The 24,602-nt window shown below is 40.0% G+C and overlaps 1 protein-coding gene across 2 annotated transcripts in view; it reads right to left on the bottom strand.

The window, feature by feature from the left end:
• The window catches only part of trpm5 (transient receptor potential cation channel, subfamily M, member 5), a 94,526-nt gene that overhangs the window by 67,108 nt on the left and 2,816 nt on the right, over window positions 1-24,602 (bottom strand). The window contains exon 1 of one of the 2 annotated variants that reach the window (XM_065012384.1): window positions 842-945. The exons of the other annotated variant lie outside the window; for it this stretch is intronic. Within the exon in view, the coding sequence (XP_064868456.1) occupies window positions 842-868 (27 nt within the window). The 5' untranslated portion in view covers window positions 869-945. Of the gene's footprint in view, window positions 1-841; window positions 946-24,602 lie in introns of those variants that run through there. 2 annotated transcript variants of the gene reach the window in all.

The following is a 24,602-nucleotide window of genomic DNA, read 5'->3' on the forward strand; positions in this document are numbered from 1 at the left end:
TCCTGTGTCCTGTATTGTGATTTCTGCTCCACTAGATTAGTGGGCTGTTACCACTCAAATAATGAGGTCACGGGCCAATAGTTGGACGAGGTAACTTCAACCAACTCTACAGTCTCAGGAAGTATGATACACACTACGTCATAACATGTTTACAAATTAATGCTGATTTTTCTATGAGCTCAAGTGTTCTACCACTTTAATAATGAAGCATATTTGGAAGGTAGAGTCCTGTTGACTTTCCTTTTAAAACTAGTCATGTATGTTAAGGACCACAGGCCATGTTGAATTAAACATCATTTGTCCCACAGCTATTTGAGTATCACTGTTTAAACCCCCCAACAGGAATGAAAGCCACACTGTAAGATGTGTTTACCATCAGAGTCACTGACAGGAACAATATTCCAAGTGGCATTTCAAGACCTTTTCAAAAAGGAAATATAGCACTTGATTATATTCTATGATTATATACTACAGATAATATCCGTAGTGACATTCCACTAGACGAGAGCCACATTACACCATGAATCATATGATTACATGTCTACAAATCACAAAGAAGAAATCTGTAGTGCATCCAAACTGTAAAAATATACAATTTGCCATCTCTGTAACAGGTTGTGAAATAATATTTCCAAGAACCAAATAAATGTCAGAGGAAGTGATTCTTAAAAGCTGAACACTTTATCACAGACATACATATAGAATAGTGCCTGCACACTCAAATTAAAAATACATTAAAAAATGATGACAAATCAACAGACACGTTGGAGAGTTTGGTCAACCTGTTCAACAGTGCCTCATAAAATGTGATCCACTTACAGTCGCTAACATAGTTACTTACCAGAGGCGTGTCTTGTCTCTCTGGCATCGCTGTGGTCTAATGTGCAGTCAGCTTCACTCCAGTCAGCGATCTCTGTCCTGGGGAAAGTGACACCAGGTGAGCCCTTGGAGACTCCAGGAAGCAGCAGGTAGGAAAACCACGCCCCAGCCTTCCTCTGACCAATCACAGTCCCCAATGAGCTCCATTATCTTTGCGTCATTGTCTGCACCACCAGTGCACCTGTACAGGAGTCCCATCAGAACAATGTAATACACATGGCTACACTACAGGGAATTATTCAATGGGCTAGAATACAGCAACTGATAACTGAAATAATACAATAACTGATAACTGATATAATGCAACAACTGATAACTGTGATATAATACAGATATAATACAATAACTGATATAATACAATAACTGATGATATAATAACTGATGATATAATACAATAACTGATAACTGATATAATACAATAACTGATAACTGATATAATACAATAACTGATGATATAATACAATAACTATAATACAATAACTGATATAATACAACACTGATAACTATATAATACAATAACTGATAACTGATATAATACAACTGATAACTGATATAATACAATAACTGATATAATACAATAACTGATATAATACAATAACTGATATAATACAATAACTGATATAATACAACAACTGATAACTGATATAATACAACAACTGATATAATACAACAACTGATAACTGATATAATACAACAACTGATAACTGATATAATACAATAACTGATATAATACAATAACTGATATAATACAATAACTGATATAATACAACTGATAACTGATATAATACAATAACTGATAACTGATATAATACAATAACTGATATAATAATAACTGATATAAACAACTGATAACTGATATAATACAACAACTGATAACTGATATAATACAACAACTGATAACTGATATAATACAACAACTGATAACTGATATAATACAATAACTGATAACTGATATAATACAACAACTGATAACTGATATAATACAACAACTGATATAATACAACAACTGACAACTGATATAATACAATAACTGATATAATACAATAACTGATAACTGATATAATACAACTGATAACTGATAACTGATATAATACAACAACTGATAACTGATATAATACAACAACTGATAACTGATATAATACAACAACTGATAACTGATATAATACAATAACTGATATAATACAATAACTGATAACTGATATAATACAATAACTGATATAATACAATAACTGATATAATACAATAACTGATAACTGATATAATAAAATAACTGATAACTGATATAATACAATAACTGATATAATACAATAACTGATATAATACAATAACTGATATAATACAATAACTGATAACTGATATAATAAAATAACTGATAACTGATATAATACAATAACTGATATAATACAATAACTGATATAATACAATAACTGATATAATACAATAACTGATATAATACAATAACTGATAACTGATATAATACAATAACTGATATAATACAATAACTGATATAATACAATAACTGATATAATACAATAACTGATATAATACAATAACTGATAACTGATATAATACAATAACTTATAAAATACAACAACTGATAACTGAAATGATACAATAACTGATAACTGATATAATACAATAACTGATATAATACAATAACTGATAACTGATCAAGACAAAGGAGATGATTGTGGACTACAGGAAAAGGAGGACCGAGGCAGCCCCCATTCTCATCAACGGGGCTGTAATGGAGCAGGTTGAGAGCTTCAAGTTCCACATCACCAACAAACTAACGTGGTCCACGACAAAGGGCACGACAAAATCTATTCCCCCTCAGGAGATTTGGCATGGGTCCTCAGATCCTCAAAACGGTTTTACAGCTGCACAATCGTGAGCATCCTGACTGGTTGCATCACTGCCTGGTATGGCAACTACTCGGGCTCCGACCGCAAGGCATTACAGAGGGTAGTGCGTATGGCCCTGTACATCACTGGGGCAAAGCTTCCTGCCATCTAAGACCTCTATATCAGGCAGTATCGGAGGAAGGCCCTAAAAATGGTCAAAGACTCCAGCCACCCTAGTCATAGACTGTTCTCTCTGCTACCGCACGGCAAGTGTACCGGATCGCCAAGTCTAGGTCCAAGAGCCAGGGTAGCCTAGTGGTTAGAGCGTTGGACTAGTAACCGAAAGGTTGCAAGTTCGTAATCCCTGAGCTGACAAGGTACAAATCTGTCGTTCTGCCCCTGAACAGGCAGTTAACCCACTGTTCCTAGGCTGTCATTGAAAATAAGAATATTAAGAATAAGAATATATTTTTAAAAGGCTTCTAAACAGCTTCTACCCCCAAGCCACAAGACTCCTGAACAGCTAATCAAATGGCTACCCAGACTATTTGCATTGTATACTTAGTCACTTAAATAACTCTACCTGCATGTACATCTTACCTCAATTACCTCAACACCTGTGACTCTGTACTGATAGCCCCGCTATTGTTATTTACTGCTGCTCATTATTTGTTATTCTTATCTCATACTTTTTTCTTAGGTATTTTCTTACCTGCATTGTTGGTTAAGGGCTTGTAAAGTAAGCATTTCACTGTAAAGTCTACTACACCTGTTGTATTCGGCGCATGTGACAAATATATTTTGATTTGAACACTGGGTTACGTTGTGGATGCTATAATACTTGCCACTGGGGGTCAGTATATCACCATAAAGTTACAAATAAACAGCTCCAGGCTGGTCTAATGTGGTCTTAGTTTTAATGAAACATGGTTGATGGGTCTTCTATCTTTATCTGAGGCTAAACCCATAAGTATATGAAGAACATGTCATTTATATTGAACATTGTAACTTGTATACAGGTAGACCAGAGAAGCCACATCCCTTTTGATTGGCAGGTGAGTGGCAACCCTGATTAGAAGCACCTGCTGCTCATCGGTTGCTCACCTGTGTTCCCTATAAATACTGTGTTGAACGGAAAAGGTTCCTATCTACAACACTGAAGAAAGCTGCAAAGCAAAAACGTCTGTGTATGTGAACACTGATGCAGTGACAATAATAATAATAACAACAACAACAATAATAATACAAATGTTTTTTTTTTTATTAAGCTTTAAGCGAGATATATTTTTGAATGCGGACCCATTACCCATTTTTGCTCATCGGGTTTTCACGAACAAACCACATTTCTGGGAGAGCCCCTTTTGATAGGCCACGACACCATACAATTATCAGCTTGAATCCATCCAAGTTTTCAATAGATATTTCTTTCTCCAAATTGTCCTTCAGCTTGGATAGACTGAAACGCCTGAAGTATGAGCGTAATAAATACTGGTAATAACCAGTATATTGACAAGCATATCCTCGTCTATCATTTGAACATGCTTCAAATAACCTCATAATGTTCTGAAACCTATTAGCTGTTTATCTGTTCCACTGAGGATAAGGCACATTTTCGAAGCAAAGTTGTCTTTTATTAAAAGGTAAAGGCCAACACGGTTTAAAACCTTTTAAAACAGCCGCATTTATTAAAGGCTGGAATCAATCCCTGTCTGGGAAATATCGCAGATCTGCGTTGAAATGGAAAGGCAATTTACGATTGAGCCGATATAACAGCGTTTACAGCCGTCTCCGCTCGCTCATTCCTTTTACATTTCAATCCAGCTCGAACGCGGATCCTCCGCGATGTCGAAGATACCAACACAGAAGATACAGATTGAATCCTGCACCAAACAGCAGAAATAAGTAGGCTACAATCACTCCTGCAGTGCAGAAGTCTGTCATTATACTTCTTGCAAGGATGCAAAAGTGAACCTCATTTGGTGCCATTCCAAATGGCCACCCAATTAGACTACTTTTTAAAATATATATGTTTATTTATTGAAACAATAATAACAATACTACACATCAATACTGGGACGTTCCTGTGAATACAATGAAACAATAAAAAAAATAGAACACCATGACATCATTTATATGCGACATTCAGAGACATGACTTCTAATAATTGTTCCTACTTTTTACGTTTCACAAGTCTGAGGGATTTATAAAATTGTAACAGTTCAATGAAAATAAATACGAAATAAGCAATTTTTCCACCCCATGTACATTTGTGAATATAATATCAGGCCAAGATAATAATAATGTGATCGGAATTACAAGGATAAGCATAATTCCATTTCACATCATGAAAGGTAAACACAGGAAATGCTTGAGATTTTATAGACGACCATTCATGAATTTCAATCCATAGTTCACTAGGATGGCGGCACGAAAAAAAAAGCTATATAGATTCTAAATCAAAGGAACATAAACCACAAGGCATTTTGACAAAATTGTATATTTTGTGCATGAAATCATTAAGGTAAAATGTAGTCGCATTTGACCATAGCATGGGGGTTGGTCACTTCCATAGCAATATATTGAATTATAATCACCAAAAATGACTTCATTAACTGCCAATCGTGGAATTGCTTCACAAACCTTCATATATTCTCTCTGAGTAATATTAACCTGAAATTTACCAATGAACTGATCAAACGGCAAAAACTCCTAATTAGACTACAGTCACGCCATTTAAAAGGTGAAAGGGGGCGTGAAAGGGGCGTGTTTTCACGCCAATGGACAACCAATAATCAAAGCCGGGCAATATATAGTCGGCATCCTCGGGCCTTTAAATAGCCTACCTCCGCTCACAAAATGAAGGTTGAATCATTAAGTCAGGGATCTTCAGGTCAGCGCTCTAGACTTTTTACACTCTAGACGTTTAAAACCTATTTTCCTAGTCAGCACTTGTTTTTTTTCTGAGTTCCCAATTGGCCTGACCGTGGCAGAATGTATTGAATTCTTTCTGTACCACAGTGATGCATGTGAATGTTTATCCTTTATAAGCTTGGAAAAGAGACCCTTAAACCCAGACTTGGACCACACACACCCTCCACTGACTAGCAGGCAGGGGAAGCAAACATATTGTTAAGGATTGCTTTGCAACAAAAAAAGAATCGTCCCTTTTCAGGACCCTGTCTTTCAAAGATAATTGGTAAAAATCCAAATAACTTCACAGATCTTCATTGTAAAGGGTTTAAACACTGTTTCCCATGTTTGTTCAATGATCCATAAACAATTCATAAACATGCACCTGCTGAACAGTTATTAAGACACTAACAGCTTACAGACCGTAGGCAATTAAGGTCACAGTTATGAAAACTTAGGACACTAAAGAGGCCTTTCTACTGACTCTGAAAAACACCAAAAGAAAGATGCCCAGGGTCCCTGCTCATCTGCGTGAACGTGCCTTAGGCATGCTGCAAAGAGGCATGAGGGCAATAAATTGCATGTCCGTACTGTGAGATGCCTAAGACAGCGCTACAGGGAGACAGGATGGACAGCTAATTGTCCTCGCAGTGGCAGACCACGTGTAACATCACCTGCACAGGATTGGTACATCTGAACATCACACCTGCGGGACAGGTACAGGATGACACAACTGCCCAAGTTACAACAGGAATGCACAATCCCTCCATCAGTGCTCAGACTGTTCGCAATAGGCTGAGAGAGGCTGGACTGAGGGCTTGTCAGACATCACCTGCCACAACGTCGCTTACGGGCACAAACACACTGTTGCTTATGGGCACAAACCCACCGTCGCTGGACCAGACAGGACTGGCAAAAAGTGCTCTTCATTGATGAGTTGCGGTTTTGTCTCACCAGGGGTGATGGTCGGATTCACCTTTATCGTCGAAGGAATGAGTGTTACACGAGGCCTGTATTCTAGAGCGGGATCAGGGTGGAGGGTCCGTCATGGTCTGGGGTGGTGTGTCACAGCATCATCGGACTGAGCTTGTCATTGCATGCAATCTCAACGCTGTGCGTTACAGGGAAGACATCCTCCTCCCTCATGTGGTACCCTTCCTGCAGGCTCATCCTGACATGACCCTCCAGCATGACAATGCCACCAGCCATACTGCTCATTTCTGTGCGTGGTTTCCTGCAAGACAAGAATGTCAGTGTTCTGCCATTACCAGTGACGAGCCCGGATCTCGAGGAGATGCACTGCAGTACTTAATGCAGCTGGTGGCCACACCAGATACTGACTGTTACTTTTGATTTTGAACCCCCCCCCCTTTGTTCAGGGACACATTATTCCATTCATGTTAGTCACATGTCTGTGGAACTTGTTCAGTTTGTCTCAGTTCTTGAATCTTGTCATTTTCATACAAATATTTACACGTTAAGTTTGCTGAAAATAAACACTGTTGACAGTGAGAAGACATTTTATTTTTTTGCTCAGTTTAGTTAGCCACTGGTTTAGATCTTATCTGTCAGAAAGATATCAGTTTGTCTCTGTGGATGGTTTGTCCTCTGACAAATCAACTGTACATTTCGGTGTTCCTTTAGGTTCCGTTTTAGGACCACTATTGTTTTCACTATATGTTTTGCCTCTTGGTGATGTCATTCGGAAACATAATGTTGACTTTCACAGCTATGCGGACGATACAGATGTACATTTAGATGAAACATGAAGCCCCAAAATTGCCCTTCCTGGAAGCCTGTGTTTCAGACATTAGGAAGTGGATGGAGGCAAATGTTTTCCTTTTAAACTCGGACAAAACAGAGATGCTTGTTCTATGTCCCAGGAAACAAAGATCTTCTGTTGGATTTGACAATTAATCTTGATGGTTGTACAGTCGTCTCAAATAAAACTGTAGGACCTCAACGTTACTCTGGACCCTGATTACTGTTTCTCTTGGCCCTGATTACTGTTTCTCTGGGCCCTGATTACTGTTTCTCTGGGCCCTGATTACTGTTTCTCTGGGCCCTGATGACTGTTTCTCTGGGCCCTGATTACTGTTTCTCTGGGCCCTGATTACTGTTTCTCTGGACCCTGATTACTGTTTCTCTGGGCCCTGATTACTGTTTCTCTGGACCCTGATTACTGTTTCTCTGGACCCTGATTACTGTTTCTCTGGGCCCTGATTACTGTTTCTCTGGGCCCTGATTACTGTTTCTCTGGGCCCAGATGACTGTTTCTCTGGGCCCTGATTACTGTTTCTCTGGGCCCTGATTACTGTTTCTCTGGACCCTGATTACTGTTTCTCTGGACCCTGATTACTGTTCCAACCATGCTTTTATCACTTCTAGATTAGTGTAAGGGTGCGTGCTGGTGGCAGGGAAGTCAGGCGCAGGAGATCGAACTTGGTATAAAACGGAGCAGTTTAATAAGTGCTCAAAAACTCTGAAAACCAAAATAATACACGTGGGTACAAAACCCGTCGCACACCAGAACATAACTTGCACAACGCTTACAAACAAACAATCACCGACAAGGACAATGAGGGGGAACAGAGGGTTAAATACCCAACATGTAATGAATGGGTTTGAAACCAGGTGTGATACAAGACAAGACAAAACCAAAGGAAAATGAAAAGAGGATCAGCGATGGCTAGAAGGTCAGCGACTTCGACCGCAAAACGCCGCCGGAACAAGGAGAGGGACCAACTTCGGTGGAAGTCGTGACAATTAGACTACTGCAATGCTCTACTTTCCAGCTACCCAAAAAAGCAGTAAATAACTTCAGTTAGTGCTAAACACGGCTGCTAGAATCTGGACTAGAACCAATTAATGCGATCATATTACTCCAGTGCTAGTCTCTCTACACTGGCTACCTGTTAAGGCTAGGGCTGATTTCAAGGTTTTACGACTAACATACAAAGCATTACATGGGCTTGCGCTTATCTTTCCAATTTGGTCTTGCCGTACATACCTACACGTACACTATGGTCACAAGATGCAGGCCTCCTTATTGTCCCTAGAATTTCTAAGCAAACAGCTGGAGGCAGGGCTTTCTCCTATAGAGCTCAATTTTTATGGAATGGTCTGACTATCCATTTGAGAGGCGCAGACTCGGTCTCAACTTTAAGTCTTTTTGAAGACTCATCGCTTCAGTAGGTCCTATGACTGAGTGTAGTCTGGCCCAGGAGTGTGAAGGTGAACGGAAAGGCACTGGAGCAACGAAGCGCCCTTGCTGTCTCTGTTTGGCCGGTTCCCCTCCCTCCACTGGGATTCTCTGCCTCTAACCCGATTACGGGGGCTGAGTCAGTGGCTTACTGGTGCTCTACCATGCCATCCCTAGGAGGGGTGTGTCACTTGAGTGGGTTGAGTTACTGACGTGATCTTCCTGTCTGGGTTGGCACCCCCTCGGGTTCGTGCCGTGGGGGAAATCTTTGTGGGCTATACTCGGCCTTATCTCAGGGTAGTAAGTTGGTGGTTGAAGAAAGTGGTGTGGGGGCTGTGCTTTGGCAAAGTGGGTGGGATTATATCCTGCATTGTTGGCCCCACACCACTAGAGGAATGTCTTCAACCACCAACTTACTACCGATGGGCCGATGACCTTGTCTGGGGGTATAGTCGGACGGGGCCACAGTGTCTCCCATTCCCTCCTGTCTCAGCCTGCAGTAATCATGCTGCAATGGTTTGTGTCAGGGGGCTAGGGTCAGTCTGTTATATTTGGAGTATTTCTCCTATCTTATCCAGTGTCCTGTGTGAATTTAAGTATGCTCCCTCTAATTATTTATCTTCTCTCAGAGGACCTGAGCCCTAGGACCATGCCTCAGGACTACCTGGCCTGATGACTCCTTGCTGTCCACCTGGTCGGGCTGCTGCTCCAGTTTCAACTGTTCTGCCTGCGGATATGGAACCCTGACCTGTTCACCGGACGTGCTACCTTGTCCCGGGCCTGCTGTTTTCGACTCTCTCTCTACCGCACCTGCTGTCTCTAACTCTGAATGATCGGCTATGAAAAGCCAACTGACATTTACTCCTGAGGTGCTGATCTGTTGCACCCTCTACAACCACTGTGATTATTATTTGACACTGCTGGTCATCTATGAACGTTTGAACATCTTGGCAATGTACTGTTATCAACTCCACCCGGCACAGCCAGAAGAGGACTGACCACCCCTCAGAGCCTGGTTCCTCTCTAGGTTTCTTCCTAGGTTCCTTCCTTTCTAAGGAGTTTTTCCTAGCCACCGTGCTTCTACATCTGCATTGCTTGCTGTTTGGGGTTTTAGGCTGGGTTTCAGTATAGCACTTGGTGACATCGGCTGATGTAAAAAGGGCTTTATAAATATATTTGAGTATCAGAAAGGTTGCTGGATCGAATCCCCGAGCTGACAAGGTAAAAAAAATCAAGTGTTCTGCCCCTGAACTGGGCAGTTAACCCACTGTTCCCCAGTAGGCTGTCATTGTAGATAAGAATGTTGTTCTTAACTGACTTGCCTAGTTAAATTAAAAAATATATATGTATATGTGATTCTGAAAGTATGTTGACATGATCAGCCAAATCAAAGCTACAGTAGATTTGACATCATTTTATCTGTGGCCAATTAGGTTGAGCCTTCTTGGATGGGAAGGTAATGTAACTATGGCGACGGGGCAGGAACGTTCCAGCTCTCCCTGTATTCTTCGTTTTTTAACTAAACATGTGACTCAACTGACCCATCAACTGAATGACTAGTGGCCACTGACACTAACTCCTTCAGGAGCAACTTGTTTTAATGACTTGCCAACTATGTAACGTTGATGTTCTTGTATTATTGACTGTAATGTGAATTGAAGGCTAATACAATAAAATATTGTATAAAATATTGTATTTAAAATATTTTATTTGAGCTAACTTAGTTGAATTAAACAGGTTTTTCTGAGATTGTTTAAATGGTAGCTGGGGAAAAGACAAACAAATGTAGCATACATTTGGACTTTCTGCTCATTTTATTATTGCATTAGTGAGCCCTCAACAGCAATGCGCAGGGACACCCCCTGGCACTGTCGATATGTACATGAATACTCCATTCAACAGCAAAAGCATATTTCCGGTTTGAGACCGATGTGGGGGTTTTCTGAAAGACGGTATTGGGGAAGATCTCTGATTTGTAGCTTAACACCCAATACATCTGTATAGTAATAACCATGCAATGTAACACCAAGAATTTTACACAAATTATTGTCGTTTCTTTTCAAATTCTGTGTTAACACCAAATGCTTTCACTTTTCAATAACAGGCTACGAAGATGGCTAACCGTTAATGGCATGTGCACACTATTTGACTTACCTTTTCTAAAGCAAACACGTCTGTCGTAAATAAACAAGTTTAGAAGTGCAATACATTGTATATTCACCTACATCTGACGGTATAGATGAATGTGTCAACTTCTAAATTAACCTAACGGTCCCTATCAAATGTAAATAAAAAATAAATAAACCACTGGCGTTAGTCAGATTTGGTCTGGTTCTAGTGGGAGAATAACGTATAAACGAATAGTTTTATTGTGAGAATAAGGAGTACGCGTGACTATATGGTAATGTATAATGTCATGTACATGCACATACCTAAGTCAATAGTGAATGCGATAGCAATCGTGCAAAAACGGTGAGTAATATCCCTTTTTGATTGGCAGATGAGTGGCAACCCTGTTTAGAAGCACCTGATATCCCTTTTGATTGGCATGAGTGGCAACCCTGTTTAGAAGCACCTGATATCCCTTTTTGATCGGCAGATGAGTGGCAACCCTGTTTAGAAGCACCTGATATCCCTTTTTGATCGGCAGATGAGTGGCAACCCTGTTTAGAAGCACCTGATATCCCTTTTGATCGGCAGATGAGTGGCAACCCTGTTTAGAAGCACCTGATATCCCTTTTGATTGGCAGGTGAGTGGCAACCCTGTTTAGAAGCACCTGATATCCCTTTTTGATCGGCAGATGAGTGGCAACCCTGTTTAGAAGCACCTGATATCCCTTTTGATTGGCAGGTGAGTGGCAACCCTGTTTAGAAGCACCTGATATCCCTTTTTGATCGGCAGATGAGTGGCAACCCTGATTAGAAGCACCTGATATCCCTTTTGATTGGCAGGTGAGTGGCAACCCTGTTTAGAAGCACCTGATATCCCTTTTTGATCGGCAGATGAGTGGCAACCCTGATTAGAAGCACCTGCTGCTCATCAGTTGCTCACCTGTGTTCCCTATAAATGCTGTTTTGAATGGAAAAGGTTTCTACCTACACACTGAAGAAGGCTGCGAAGCAGAAACGTCTGTGTGTGTGAACACTGATGCAGTGAAAATAATAAGAACAATTAAGTAAGCTTTGAGCGACATGTTTTTGAATGCGGACCCATTTTTACTTATCTGATTTTACGGGTTTTCACGCACAAACCAAACTTCTGGGAGAGCCTGACGGTCCCCTTGTGATAGGCCACGACACCACACAAGTTTCAGCTTGAATCATTCCAAGTTTTCAATAGATATTTCTTTCTCCAAATTGTCATTCAGCTTGGATAGACTGAAACGCCTGAAGTAATTAATAAACATAGTGTAATAAATACTGGTAATAACCAGTGTATTGATAAGCACATCCTCCTCTATCATTTGAATATGCTTCAAATAACCCCATAATGTTCTGAAACCTATTAGCTGTTCATCTGTTCCACTGAGGACATGACACATATTCGAAGCAAAGTTGTCTTTTGTTAAAAGGTAAAGGCCAACACGGTTTAAAACCTTTTAAAATAGCCGCATTTAATTAAAGGCTGGAATCAATCCGTATCACGGAAATGTCGCAGATAATCTGCATTGAAATGTAAAGGCAATTTAAGATTCCAATTTGTAAGTCGCTCTGGATAAGAGCGTCTGCTAAATGACTTAAATGTAAATGTAATTGAGCCGATATAGACAGCGTTTACAGTTAATACCGTCTCTGCTCATTCCTTTTACATTTCAATCCAGCTATAACGCGGATCTTCCGCGATTTCGACGATCCAGATTGAATCCTGCACCAAACAGGTTAAATACGTAGGCTACAATCACTCCTGCAGTGCAGAAAGTCTGTCATTAAACTTCCTGCAAGGATGCAAAAGTCAACCTCATTTGGTGCCATTCCAAATACCCCCCACCAAGCCACCCAATTAGACTTGTTTTTCTCTCTCTCTCTACCGCACCTGCTGTCTCTAACTCTGAATGATCGGCTATGAAAAGCCAACTGACATTTATTCCTGAGGTGCTGACCTGTTGCACCCTCTACAACCACTGTGATTATTATTATCTGACCCTGCTGGTCATCTATGAACGTTTGAACATATTGGCCATGTTCTGACCACCGCACACTGCTCTTGATAGTATCACTGATATTTAATAAGCTTACGTATCAGCCTCACGGCCTTCGTCAGAGCTTTTGTGAATTTAAAAAAATTAGGGTTATGGTTAAAAATTCACAAAAGCTCTGACGTAGGCCGTGAGGCTGATACATAAACTTATTAAATATCAGTGATACTATCAAGAGCAGTGTGCGGTTTCCTTTTCCCTTCATCTTGTTCAATTGTTGCCATGCACCTGCAAATAAGTTTGCTCAGATGTGCGAGTGCCTTTTGAATTTAGTATAGCACTTTGTGACATCGGCTGATGTAAAAAGGTCTTTATAAATACATTTCATTGAATATCTGAAAGGTTGCTGGATCGAATCCCCGAGCTGACAAGGTCCCCCACGTCAATACAGGGACATTCCTGTGAATACAATGAAACAATAAAAAATTGAACACCAGGCGACCCCCCCCCTCCCCCTCCCCCTCTGGAGATTTTATCGACGACCATTCATGAATTTCAATCCATAGTTCACTAGGATGGCGGCACGAAACAAATAAATGCTCTATCGATTCTAATGCAGAGGCACATAAAACACAAGGCATTTTTGTCCAATAACCGGACAATTAAGGTAAAAGATAGTCGCTTTTGACCATAGCATGAGGGTTGGTCACTTCCATAGCAATATATTGAATTATAATCACCAAAAATGACTTCATTAACTGCCAATCGTATCCACTTATTGTTGCATTTTTTTAATCCAAAAGATTCAAGTCATTATTTGTAGACTTGGAAAACAGAGAACAACCTCAGAGAACAAAGTGTTCATAATAAAAGTCCAAGTAAAGAAAGTGGAATTGCTTTGCAAACCTTCATATATTCTCTCTGAGTAATATTAACCTGAAATTGCCCAATGAACTGATCAAACGGCAAAAACTCCTAATTAGACTACAATCGCGCCATTTAAAATGTGAAAGGGGCGTGTTTTCACTCAAATGGACAACCAATAATCAAGACCTGACAATAATATAGTCGGCATCCTCGGGCCTTTAAATAGCCTACCGCTCACAAAATGTCAGTGATCGCATCCGAAGTTAAAGGTAACATCCATTTTTTATTTCTTCAATCTGGACATATTGCAGGACGTGATGACGAACGATCCGACGCCAACGGGTTTGGAGAGCGCGGTGGCACAGAGAGCAACTCTTCCCCGTCGCCATTCAAGCGTTTGTCGGAACTTATTTGGACCCGTCGACCATGATGCGCTGAACCGCGAGTTGAAGGCGAAGCTGAAGGAAATATCTGAACGAGACCAGCGTCGATGGAATTTCCACTTCGAGACAAACACACCAATTCCCGGGATGTATGAATGGGAAGGAATGTCAGCGGAGTCGATGCCTGCCTTCTACCAGGTGTCGGAAGTTGGAGCACGCAGGTAAGCCTAGCCTTTTCCTGACCAATCAGTCTTCACTGAGTTCAGTGGCGACTTTATGTTCATCTTGGTGGTGCGAACTCTATATTTAATTTCTTATGCATACCAGCAAAGCCACAATGCATGAATTGCACTAACCACGACAAGCGTTCCCACAAACTGTTAGGGCCTACATATAGTTATCCCAGCAGAGTTCTTTCCAGCACAATGGAGCGAATGACGTCTCATACAACATTAGATGCCATTTCTCGAACGGGTTATAGGCTACATGTGCACCACCAAGTCAGAACAGGAGGTGAAAATAGACCAAATTATTAGGTTGAGGCATATGTGCTACTATCAGTTTGATACACAACATACACTTAGTATTACTTTATCTACAGTATACATTTCTCCCTGGCATATTACATCATTGATGCAGCACCATACATGATGTTTTTTGACTCACCTTGTGATCTGATCACGTAAACAGGAAGATGGTGGGCATTTTGTTAGTCTGGCATTCTCTAGCTTTATGGTAAACACACCACTCCATTGGATAGCAGGCTAGTGGTTGCTTCTCTAGCTTTATGGTAAACACACCACTCCATTGGATAGCAGGCTAGTGGTTGCTTCTCTAGCTTTATGGTAAACACACCACTCCATTGGATAGCAGGCTAGTGGTTGCTTCTCTAGTTTTATGGTAAACACACCACTCCATTGGATAGCAGGCTAGTGGTTGCTTCTCTAGCTTTATGGTAAACACACCACTCCATTGGATAACAGGCTAGTGGTTGCTTCTCTAGCTTTATGGTAAACGCACCACTCCATTGGATAGCAGGCTAGTGGTTGCTTCTCTAGCTTTATGGTAAACGCACCACTCCATTGGATAGCAGGCTAGTGGTTGCTTCTCTAGCTTTATGGTAAACGCACCACTCCATTGGATAGCAGGCTAGTGGTTGCTTCTCTAGCTTTATGGTAAACGCACCACTCCATTGGATAGCAGGCTAGTGGTTGCTTCTCTAGCTTTATGGTAAACGCACCACTCCATTGGATAGCAGGCTAGTGGTTGCTTCTCTAGCTTTATGGTAAACGCACCACTCCATTGGATAGCAGGCTAGTGGTTGCTTTGCAGTGCTTGCAGTTAGCCACTGATTCCTTCCAAATGACTAATTGTTGAAATTTGTGATTTCCAACTTGTGTGATCTTTATAGCCGATGAGCACCGTTATGAAGATATATTATACTTAACATATGACAAGGATTAAAATGCATTTGTTTGATTTAATGATGACCGCTAGCTAAAATGTTGACCTGTTCAGTCCAAAGCTACTGTACATTTAATTTGACTTCATTTTCTGTGGCCAATGACATTGAGCCTTTTCTTTTAGAAGGCCATTTAGAACTATATTACATGGCAGGACCCAACAGCTGTAATGTGTATCCTTACTAAGTATTTAATCTTGACTATGTACTGTCCCCATGAGTGACAGAACACTGAGCCAATCATGGCACAATGTTCCTATTTGCTACTTGCTTGCCGCACCAGCACTTAGCTAAACCCACGTTTTTAAAGAAATTCTATATATTAATAAACCACGAGGCCACCACACAACCTGCTTGTCTACAGGTAGACCAGAAGCCACATCCTTTTTAATTGGCAGATGAGGGGCAACTCTGATTAGAAGCACCTGCTGCTCACCTGTTCCCTATGCTGGTTTGAATGAAAATGATGAATACCCACACACTGAAGGCTAAAGCAGAAACGTCTGTGTACGCTTCCCTGACGCAGCGACATTACGAAATTAAGTGAACGTTAAGCAACTACTTTATGAATGCGGGCCATCACATTTGATCATATCTAAAATTACGGGTTTTACGCACCAACTTAACTTCTAGGCGAGTCCGATGTTCCTCTTTTGAAAGGCCACGACTTTTTCCCCGCTTGATTATGTTTTCAATAGATTCTCCAAATTGTCCTACAGTTTGGATAGGCAGAAACGCTTAAAGTAATAACCAGTATGTCATTGGAACAGGCTTCAAATAACGGCATATGTTCTGAAACCTATCAGCTGTAGCCGTTCCACTGAGGATCAGGTACATTTTCAAAGTAAAGTTTTTGTTTAGAAAGGTGTAGGTCTACACGGCATAAAGCCTATTTAAAATATACACTTGTTTAAGGCTAGATTGAATTTGTATCGCGGAAGATCGGCCTTAAAATGTAAAGGTAATTTCCGATTGAGCCGACATATCCAGGGTTTACCGTGAACGCAGTCTCCGCTCATTGCCTTTTCAACTGTGACTATGCCTAGAAACATTTGATTTGGATGTGTGGTATGAAAAATGACGACGTAATATATTCTGAAATGGGAGGTTTGAATTGATCAAGCCTAAAAAGCCTTATTGGAATGATAAGTTAATGGATCTAGGGTCAGTAATGCGCAAGGCTGAGTACCTATTGTTAGTGTAAAATGGGAATACAAGAGAACGGTGTATGAAGAATTTAAAAACAGCGTGTTAAAAAAAAAGACTGCCTATTATTATTTTGATGGTGAACTGAACAAGAACTGCAGAACATGTTATGTGTAGTCAATTGGTGTGTAAAATGTCGACTCGTGATGAACCAAACACACAGATAAACCAGCTACTAAAGTGTTTTGTTTTGGTGAAGACATTGAGTTTCCTAGCATTTATAAAAAATGTTTTTATTGATAAACATGACATTTCTATACGCAACATCTGCCCTGGCCACTCGGCAAGTTGAGCTCTTGGGAGTTATAGGAAACACACAAAGATATTGGTTACGCTACGTATTCCAAACTGTATCAGACATGCGTGTGTTCTGGGGTGTTGGGTGCTAAGAGGTATTTTAAAAACGAACATGTTCATAACCGAGCAGTACGTAACTTTTTAGGTCCACGTTTGCACCTATACTTGGAATAACTGGGGACGTGGGCTGGGAACCAGGTGAGATGGATGGCGTCTATGGTGACATTTTGGAATAGACTGGATTTGCCAGAATAGTTAGTTTCAGTGGCATCTATCCATAGGGGGCGCCTGGGCAACTGAAATGTCTGACTGAACATCTGCACGAATCTAATTTAAGGGAGACATGGATATTATTAAACAACTGATGCAATATGAAGACGATGGGTGGAGGAGATTAATCATGAGCCTGTTTGAGTTAAGGGTGAATTCGTAAAACATGTCTGACCTTTCTAAAAGCCAGGATATTTTCTCTGCATAGTGAAACACTTCGGTATTGTGGTGAAGAGGAAAAACTATGTAACTATTGTGACCTTGAAGAAATGCCGGATAAAATTAGTTTAATTCTCTATTGCCCTTTTCTATCATGATATAAGCGTTCTCTTATTCCAGAAACCACACCAGATATGCACTATGTGGTTGAGTGAGGAGGATTTTTGTTTTGTTTTTTTGTCCCTTGTATTTCCGTTTGAGGAATATTTAGATAAAGCCTGGAATTAAATTGTACACTTCTGTGTATAGGCTTGTCTGTCATGAGTACTTTGTGCCAGACTGGATCCTAGTGACTAAAGTATTTTTCTGTGTGTTTACTGCTCCAGCGTTGTAATTATTGTTTGTATAACCTTATTTACTATGTATTGATTCCTTATTTTTCACTGTGATGCAGAGAACGCCGGGATTAATTAATTTTACCATAGTGAATTATGAATGTTTGTCGATTAATCCCATAAGGGGTGGGTTGACGATATGACAAATACAATTTAATTCCATTCAACGCCGATATTCCGCGATTTCAACGATAGCTTGAATCCAGCCCTAAACACCAGAAATACGTAGGCTACAATCCATCCTGCAGTGCAGAAAGGTTACATAATTAAACCCCCTGCAAGTATGAAAAAGTGAAGCTCATTTGGCGCAATTCCAAATTTCAGGTTGTGAGATCAGACTATAGCGCTGAGGTTGTCACTGATCATGTGCGTGGTTGTTGCCTCAACCAAACACCTCTAACTTCACTTTGTTCCAATACGAGGAAATGTAACTATAACCCAACACTATGTATTCGGTGTAAAAGAGGTCGAGGACAACATCTTAGGAACGTGCAGTCAAATTATAGGTAGGTCTATACAGTGGCGATTTTAGCGTCCGTATTTTGGAGGGGCAAACATATATTATATATATATATATATTTTAGATGCAACGCAACACAACACATTTCACTAACTGTGACAAACTGTTAGGGCCTACATACAGCTGTCCCAACAGTACCACTGCTACACCTATCAGTGGAGTCTTGTCTGGCAGCGAAACGGTTAATTCGCCTAAAAATATAAAAAATCTGACTTGCCTAAGTCTTTTCCACTGACAATTTGAAATGGGGTGGCAGGTAGGCTAGTGGTTAGAGCGTTGGACTAGTAACCAGCAGGTAGGCTAGTGGTTAGAGCGTTGGACTAGTAACCAGCAGGTAGGCTAGTGGTTAGAGCGTTGGACTAGTAACCAGCAGGTAGGCTAGTGGTTAGAGCGTTGGACTAGTAACCAGCAGGTAGGCTAGTGGTTAGAGCGTTGGACTAGTAACCAGCAGGTAGGCTAGTGGTTAGAGCGTTGGACTAGTAACCAGCAGGTAGGCTAGAGGTTAGAGCGTTGGACTAGTAACCAGCAGGTAGGCTAGTGGTTAGAGCGTTGGACTAGTAACCAGCAGGTAGGCTAGTGGTTAGAGCGTTGGACTAGTAACCAGCAGGTAGGCTAGTGGTTAGAGCGTTGGACTAGTAACCAGCAGGTAGGCTAGTGGTTAGAGCGTTGGACTAGTAACCAGCAGGTAGGCTAGTGGTTAGAGCGTTGGACTAGTAACCAGCAGGTAGGCTAGTGGTTGGACTAGTAACTGAAAGGTTGCAAGATTGAATCCCTGAGCTGATAAGGTAAACCTGTTCTGCCCCTGAACAGGCAGTTAACCCACTGTTCCTAGGCCGTCATTGAAAATAAGAATTCTTAAATGACTTGCTTAGTTAATGTGGGCCCTTTTTTGTATTTATTTTTTAAAGTTTCCTGTACACCAAGTCAGAACCATAAGATAAAGGGGGTGTATAAACAGACAATGAAAGCTCTTAAAATAATCTGACAGTTCCATAAAATAGGCTAATATGGGAGGAGGGGAGGGACTAAATTGTTAGTAGCCCATGTGACAACACTAACGGCTTACTACACAACATACCTTAGCTACACTATACCTCCCTGGCATATGACATCATTTATGCAGCATACAATACATTTTTGGACAGGACGATGGCACAGCGGTCTTTGTGGGCAAATTGTCATGTGACTTTGTCAGTCTGGCATTCTCTGGATTTATGGTGCTTTCTAGATCACTGGGAACTTGGGGGTTTGAAACAAGGTTGACTCGTCATCACTCTAGACTTGGAACTCTGCGTTTAGATCATCCATTTCCCAGTCTGCACTATTTTAATTTTTTTATTTTAATCCTCAGTTACCAATTGTCTTGAATGTGGCAGAATATATTGAACCTTTTCTGGCCCATTGTGTTGCTGTGAATGTTTATCCTTTTTAAGCTTGGAAAAGAGCCTTAAACCCAGACTTGGACCCCACACCCTCCACCAACTAGCTGGCAGTGGAGGTCAACATTTTTAGGGATTGTTTTACAACTCCGCCTCTGACTCCTTCCAAACCACTCATTGTTGAAATTGCAATTTCCAACTTGTGTAATGTTTATGGCCGATGCCCTTGAGGCTTCTTGGCTTGGAATGTCTAATGTAACTATGACAGCACCCGAGGGGGCATGAACTTTCTAGCTCTCCCTGTAGTTTATTTTTCGTAACAAGACAGGTGAGGCTCCGCTGCCCCACCTGCCCTGAATGACTAGTTGTCACTAACACACAAACTCTTTAATGAGAAACTTGTTTTAATGACTTGCCGACTACATAATGTTGATCTTGTAATATTGACTAGTATGAATTGAAGGCTAACCGTTCTGCACTTCTTCCCTGCAGATTTGTTCCCGAGGAGAAGATCAATGTCTGAGATGACTAGCCCCCAGCACAATTCTTCTCTCAATTCCCCTTGAAGAAACGAGGGAACCTTTCGATTAACCACGCTGACAAATGCTACCATCTGCCGCTTCTGCAGTTAATATTTTCCATCTCGGGCCAAAAAAAAGATGGAGTAACCCTCCCAAATAAGCAACATATGTTTATGCCAAAGTAACAATGTATTTAAAAAATAATAATTCAATTAACTTGTGTTAATTTATTACGTGTCTGATTGTTTGAAATGGCATCTGTGAAAGACAAACAATTTAGTTGACTTTCTGCTCACTTTATTGCATTAGTGAGCCCTCAAATGATATTTAAGCTTCATTTGCTACATCGGTTATCTGCCTTTTTTGCAATTATTTCCCATTGGACAAAAGATGTAACCCACAAATGATGGCTTAGGTTTTTGCCAAAGTAACAATGTTTTTAAATTATTTTATTTGATTTCAACTAATTTATGTTTTAATTCAATTAAGTTTTCTGCGATTGTTTAAATGGTAGCTGGGGAAACTAAAACAATGAGGTTTACATTTGGACTTTCTGCTCATTTTATTGTATTAGTGAGCCCTCAAATGGCCAACGAGATGAACAGGGACACCACCTGCCCAGCCCCAGCCTCACACTAGAGAAACAATAAGAGCAGCAGTCGTTCCATTTGACAGCACTTGAAGAGTGCCTCAACAAATTGCAGCAGCAGTAGACCTATAGACTAGCCCTACACTGAATCATTTATGAGATCTGCCTCATTATGGCTCGTTGGTAGATATACTAATCCCACAAGCTTTAAATTTACTTTTTATTATTCCGCACGGAGATGCAGATGCTATTACCCTCCCTGCCGATATGCAACTCAAGTCATCCATTCTACAGCATCTAAGCATATTTCCGATATGAGACCAATGTGGGGGGTTTTCCAATTGACTAGCCCTTAACAGGGATTTGGGGAAGATCTCTCTGATGTGTGCCTTAACACCTAAGACTGCTGTATAGTAATACACCAAACAATGTAACACGTAATCAATACTTTTACACATGATTGGTGTTTCTTTTCAAATCCGTTAAGTCAAATAGTGTGCCCCTGCCATTCTCTGTAAAGCAAATACGTCAGGTGTATAAAATAAACACGTTTAGAAGTGCTATACATTGTATCTTCACCTACGTCTGCCTGTATAGAGTAACGTCAACTTTAAATTGACCTAGCAAATAGACTAATGAATACATGTGTTGTTTATGTATCATATTTGGTCTGGTTCTAGTAGAAGTATAACCTAATAGTTGTATTGAGAGTAATGAGTAAGCGGGACTATGGAAATGTATTTAGTTAAGTCAATAGTGAATGCAGAAATTGTGCAAAAAAACCGTGAGTAATATGACTGACTAGATCCATGAGCGTGCGTGCATATACATTACGCAGTAGGAGGATGGGACATTTACAGGACAATTTAAGGTTCGCACATCTCAAGGATTGGCCATACAGCAGGAAATGATTTAAATATAGATATCAAGTAAAGAAATCTCTTTATACACCAAGTCTTTAGCTGTTTAATGAATCCACTAGTCTAGTACAGTAGTGGTTTATTATATGGTTGACTATATTCATTTTCACAGCATTTCATTTTGGTTCCATATTTAATGGAGTTGTCAATATTATAGTCTGTACCTGCAGTAGTGTTTCCTCCCATAACAGATGGTCTATATTGTCGCCCCAAGGCTTCCAACTTTACCATCAGCTCTGAGCTCAATTTGCCTCGCCCTACATTTGTTTAACAATTCAATTGTAAATATACAAACATCGGCTGACAAATCACAGATGAACAAAGAGCAGTTGGATCACATGCTAACCAGCTTATTCATTTGTTTAAAAACCAAATGAGTGAGTGCTAGCTAGAAAGCTAAACATGAATGTTTAACAACTCATACAAAAACCTACAAGTTCCCCAAGAAGCAATGTCAAACATGTTTCCTTGGAGGTGATATTTTCATATCATGATCTTCCCTGCTTATGTATTCAAGAGACCTGAATAAATCCACTGTCAGCACCCCTTTATCAATACACATTACTACCAACTATATCACACAGTCAGCACCCTTTATCAATACACATTACTACCAACTATATCACACAGTCAGCACCCTTTATCAATACACATTACTACCAACTATATCACACAGTCAGCACTCCTTTATCAATACACATTACTACCAACTATATCACACAGTCAGCACTCCTTTATCAATACACATTACTACCAACTATATCACACTGTCAGCACCCTTTATCAATACACATTACTACCAACTATATCACACAGTCAGCACCCTTTATCAATACACATTACTACCATAACTCAGCACCCTTTATCAATACACATTACTACAGTCAGCACCCTTTAATCAATACACATTACTACCAACTATATCACACAGTCAGCACCCTTTAATCAATACACATTACTACCAACTATATCACACAGTCAGCACTCCTTTATCAATACACATTACTACCAACTATATCACACAGTCAGCACCCTTTAATCAATATACATTATTACCAACTATATCACTGTCAGCACCCTTATCAATACCCATTACTACCAACTATATCACACAGTCAGCACTCCTTTATCAATACACATTACTACCAACTATATCACACAGTCAGCACCCTTTAATCAATATACATTATTACCAACTATATCACTGTCAGCACCCTTTAATCAATACACATTACTACCAACTATATCACACAGTCAGCACCCTTTATCAATACACATTACTACCAACTATATCACACAGTCAGCACCCTTTAATCAATAAACATTATTACCAACTATATCACACTGTCAGCACCCTTTATCAATACACATTACTACCAACTATATCACACAGTCAGCACCCTTTATCAATACACATTACTACCAACTATATCACACAGTCAGCACCCTTTAATCAATAAACATTATTACCAACTATATCACACTGTCAGCACCCTTTATCAATACACATTACTACCAACTATATCACACAGTCAGCACTCCTTTATCAATACACATTACTACCAACTATATCACACAGTCAGCACCCTTTATCAATACACATTACTACCAACTATATCACACAGCACCCCTTTATCAATACACATTACTACCAACTATATCACACAGTCAGCACCCTTTATCAATACACATTACTACCTATATCACAGTCAGCACCCTTTATCAATACACATTACTACCTATATCACAGTCAGCACCCTTTATCAATACACATTACTACCAACTATATCACACTGTCAGCACCCCTTTATCAATACACATTACTACCAACTATATCACACAGTCAGCACCCTTTATCAATACACATTACTACCTATATCACAGTCAGCACCCTTTATCAATACACATTACTACCAACTATATCACTGTCAGCACCCTTTAATCAATACACATTACTACCAACTATATCACAGTCAGCACCCTTTATCAATACACATTACTACCTATATCACAGTCAGCACCCTTTATCAATACACATTACTACCTATAAGTCAGCACCCTTTATCAATACATTACTATATCACAGTCAGCACTCCTTTATCAATACATTATTACTACCTATATCACAGTCAGCACCCTTTAATCAATATACATTACTACAACTATATCACAGTCAGCACCCTTTATCAATACACATTACTACCAACTATATCACACTGTCAGCACCCCTTTATCAATACACATTACTACCAACTATATCACACAGTCAGCACCCTTATCAATACCCATTACTACCAACTATATCACACTGTCAGCACCCTTTAATCAATACACATTACTACCAACTATATCACTGTCAGCACCCTTTAATCAATACACATTACTACCAACTATATCACACTGTCAGCACCCTTTATCAATACACATTACTACCAACTATATCACACAGTCAGCACCCTTTATCAATACACATTACTACCAACTATATCACACTGTCAGCACTCCTTTATCAATACACATTACTACCAACTATATCACACTGTCAGCACCCTTTAATCAATACACATTACTACCAACTATATCACACTGTCAGCACTCCTTTATCAATACACATTACTACCAACTATATCACACAGTCAGCACCCTTTAATCAATATACATTA

Source organism: Oncorhynchus nerka, linkage group LG27, assembly GCF_034236695.1.
Source record: "Oncorhynchus nerka isolate Pitt River linkage group LG27, Oner_Uvic_2.0, whole genome shotgun sequence".
NCBI lineage: Eukaryota > Metazoa > Chordata > Actinopteri > Salmoniformes > Salmonidae > Oncorhynchus > Oncorhynchus nerka.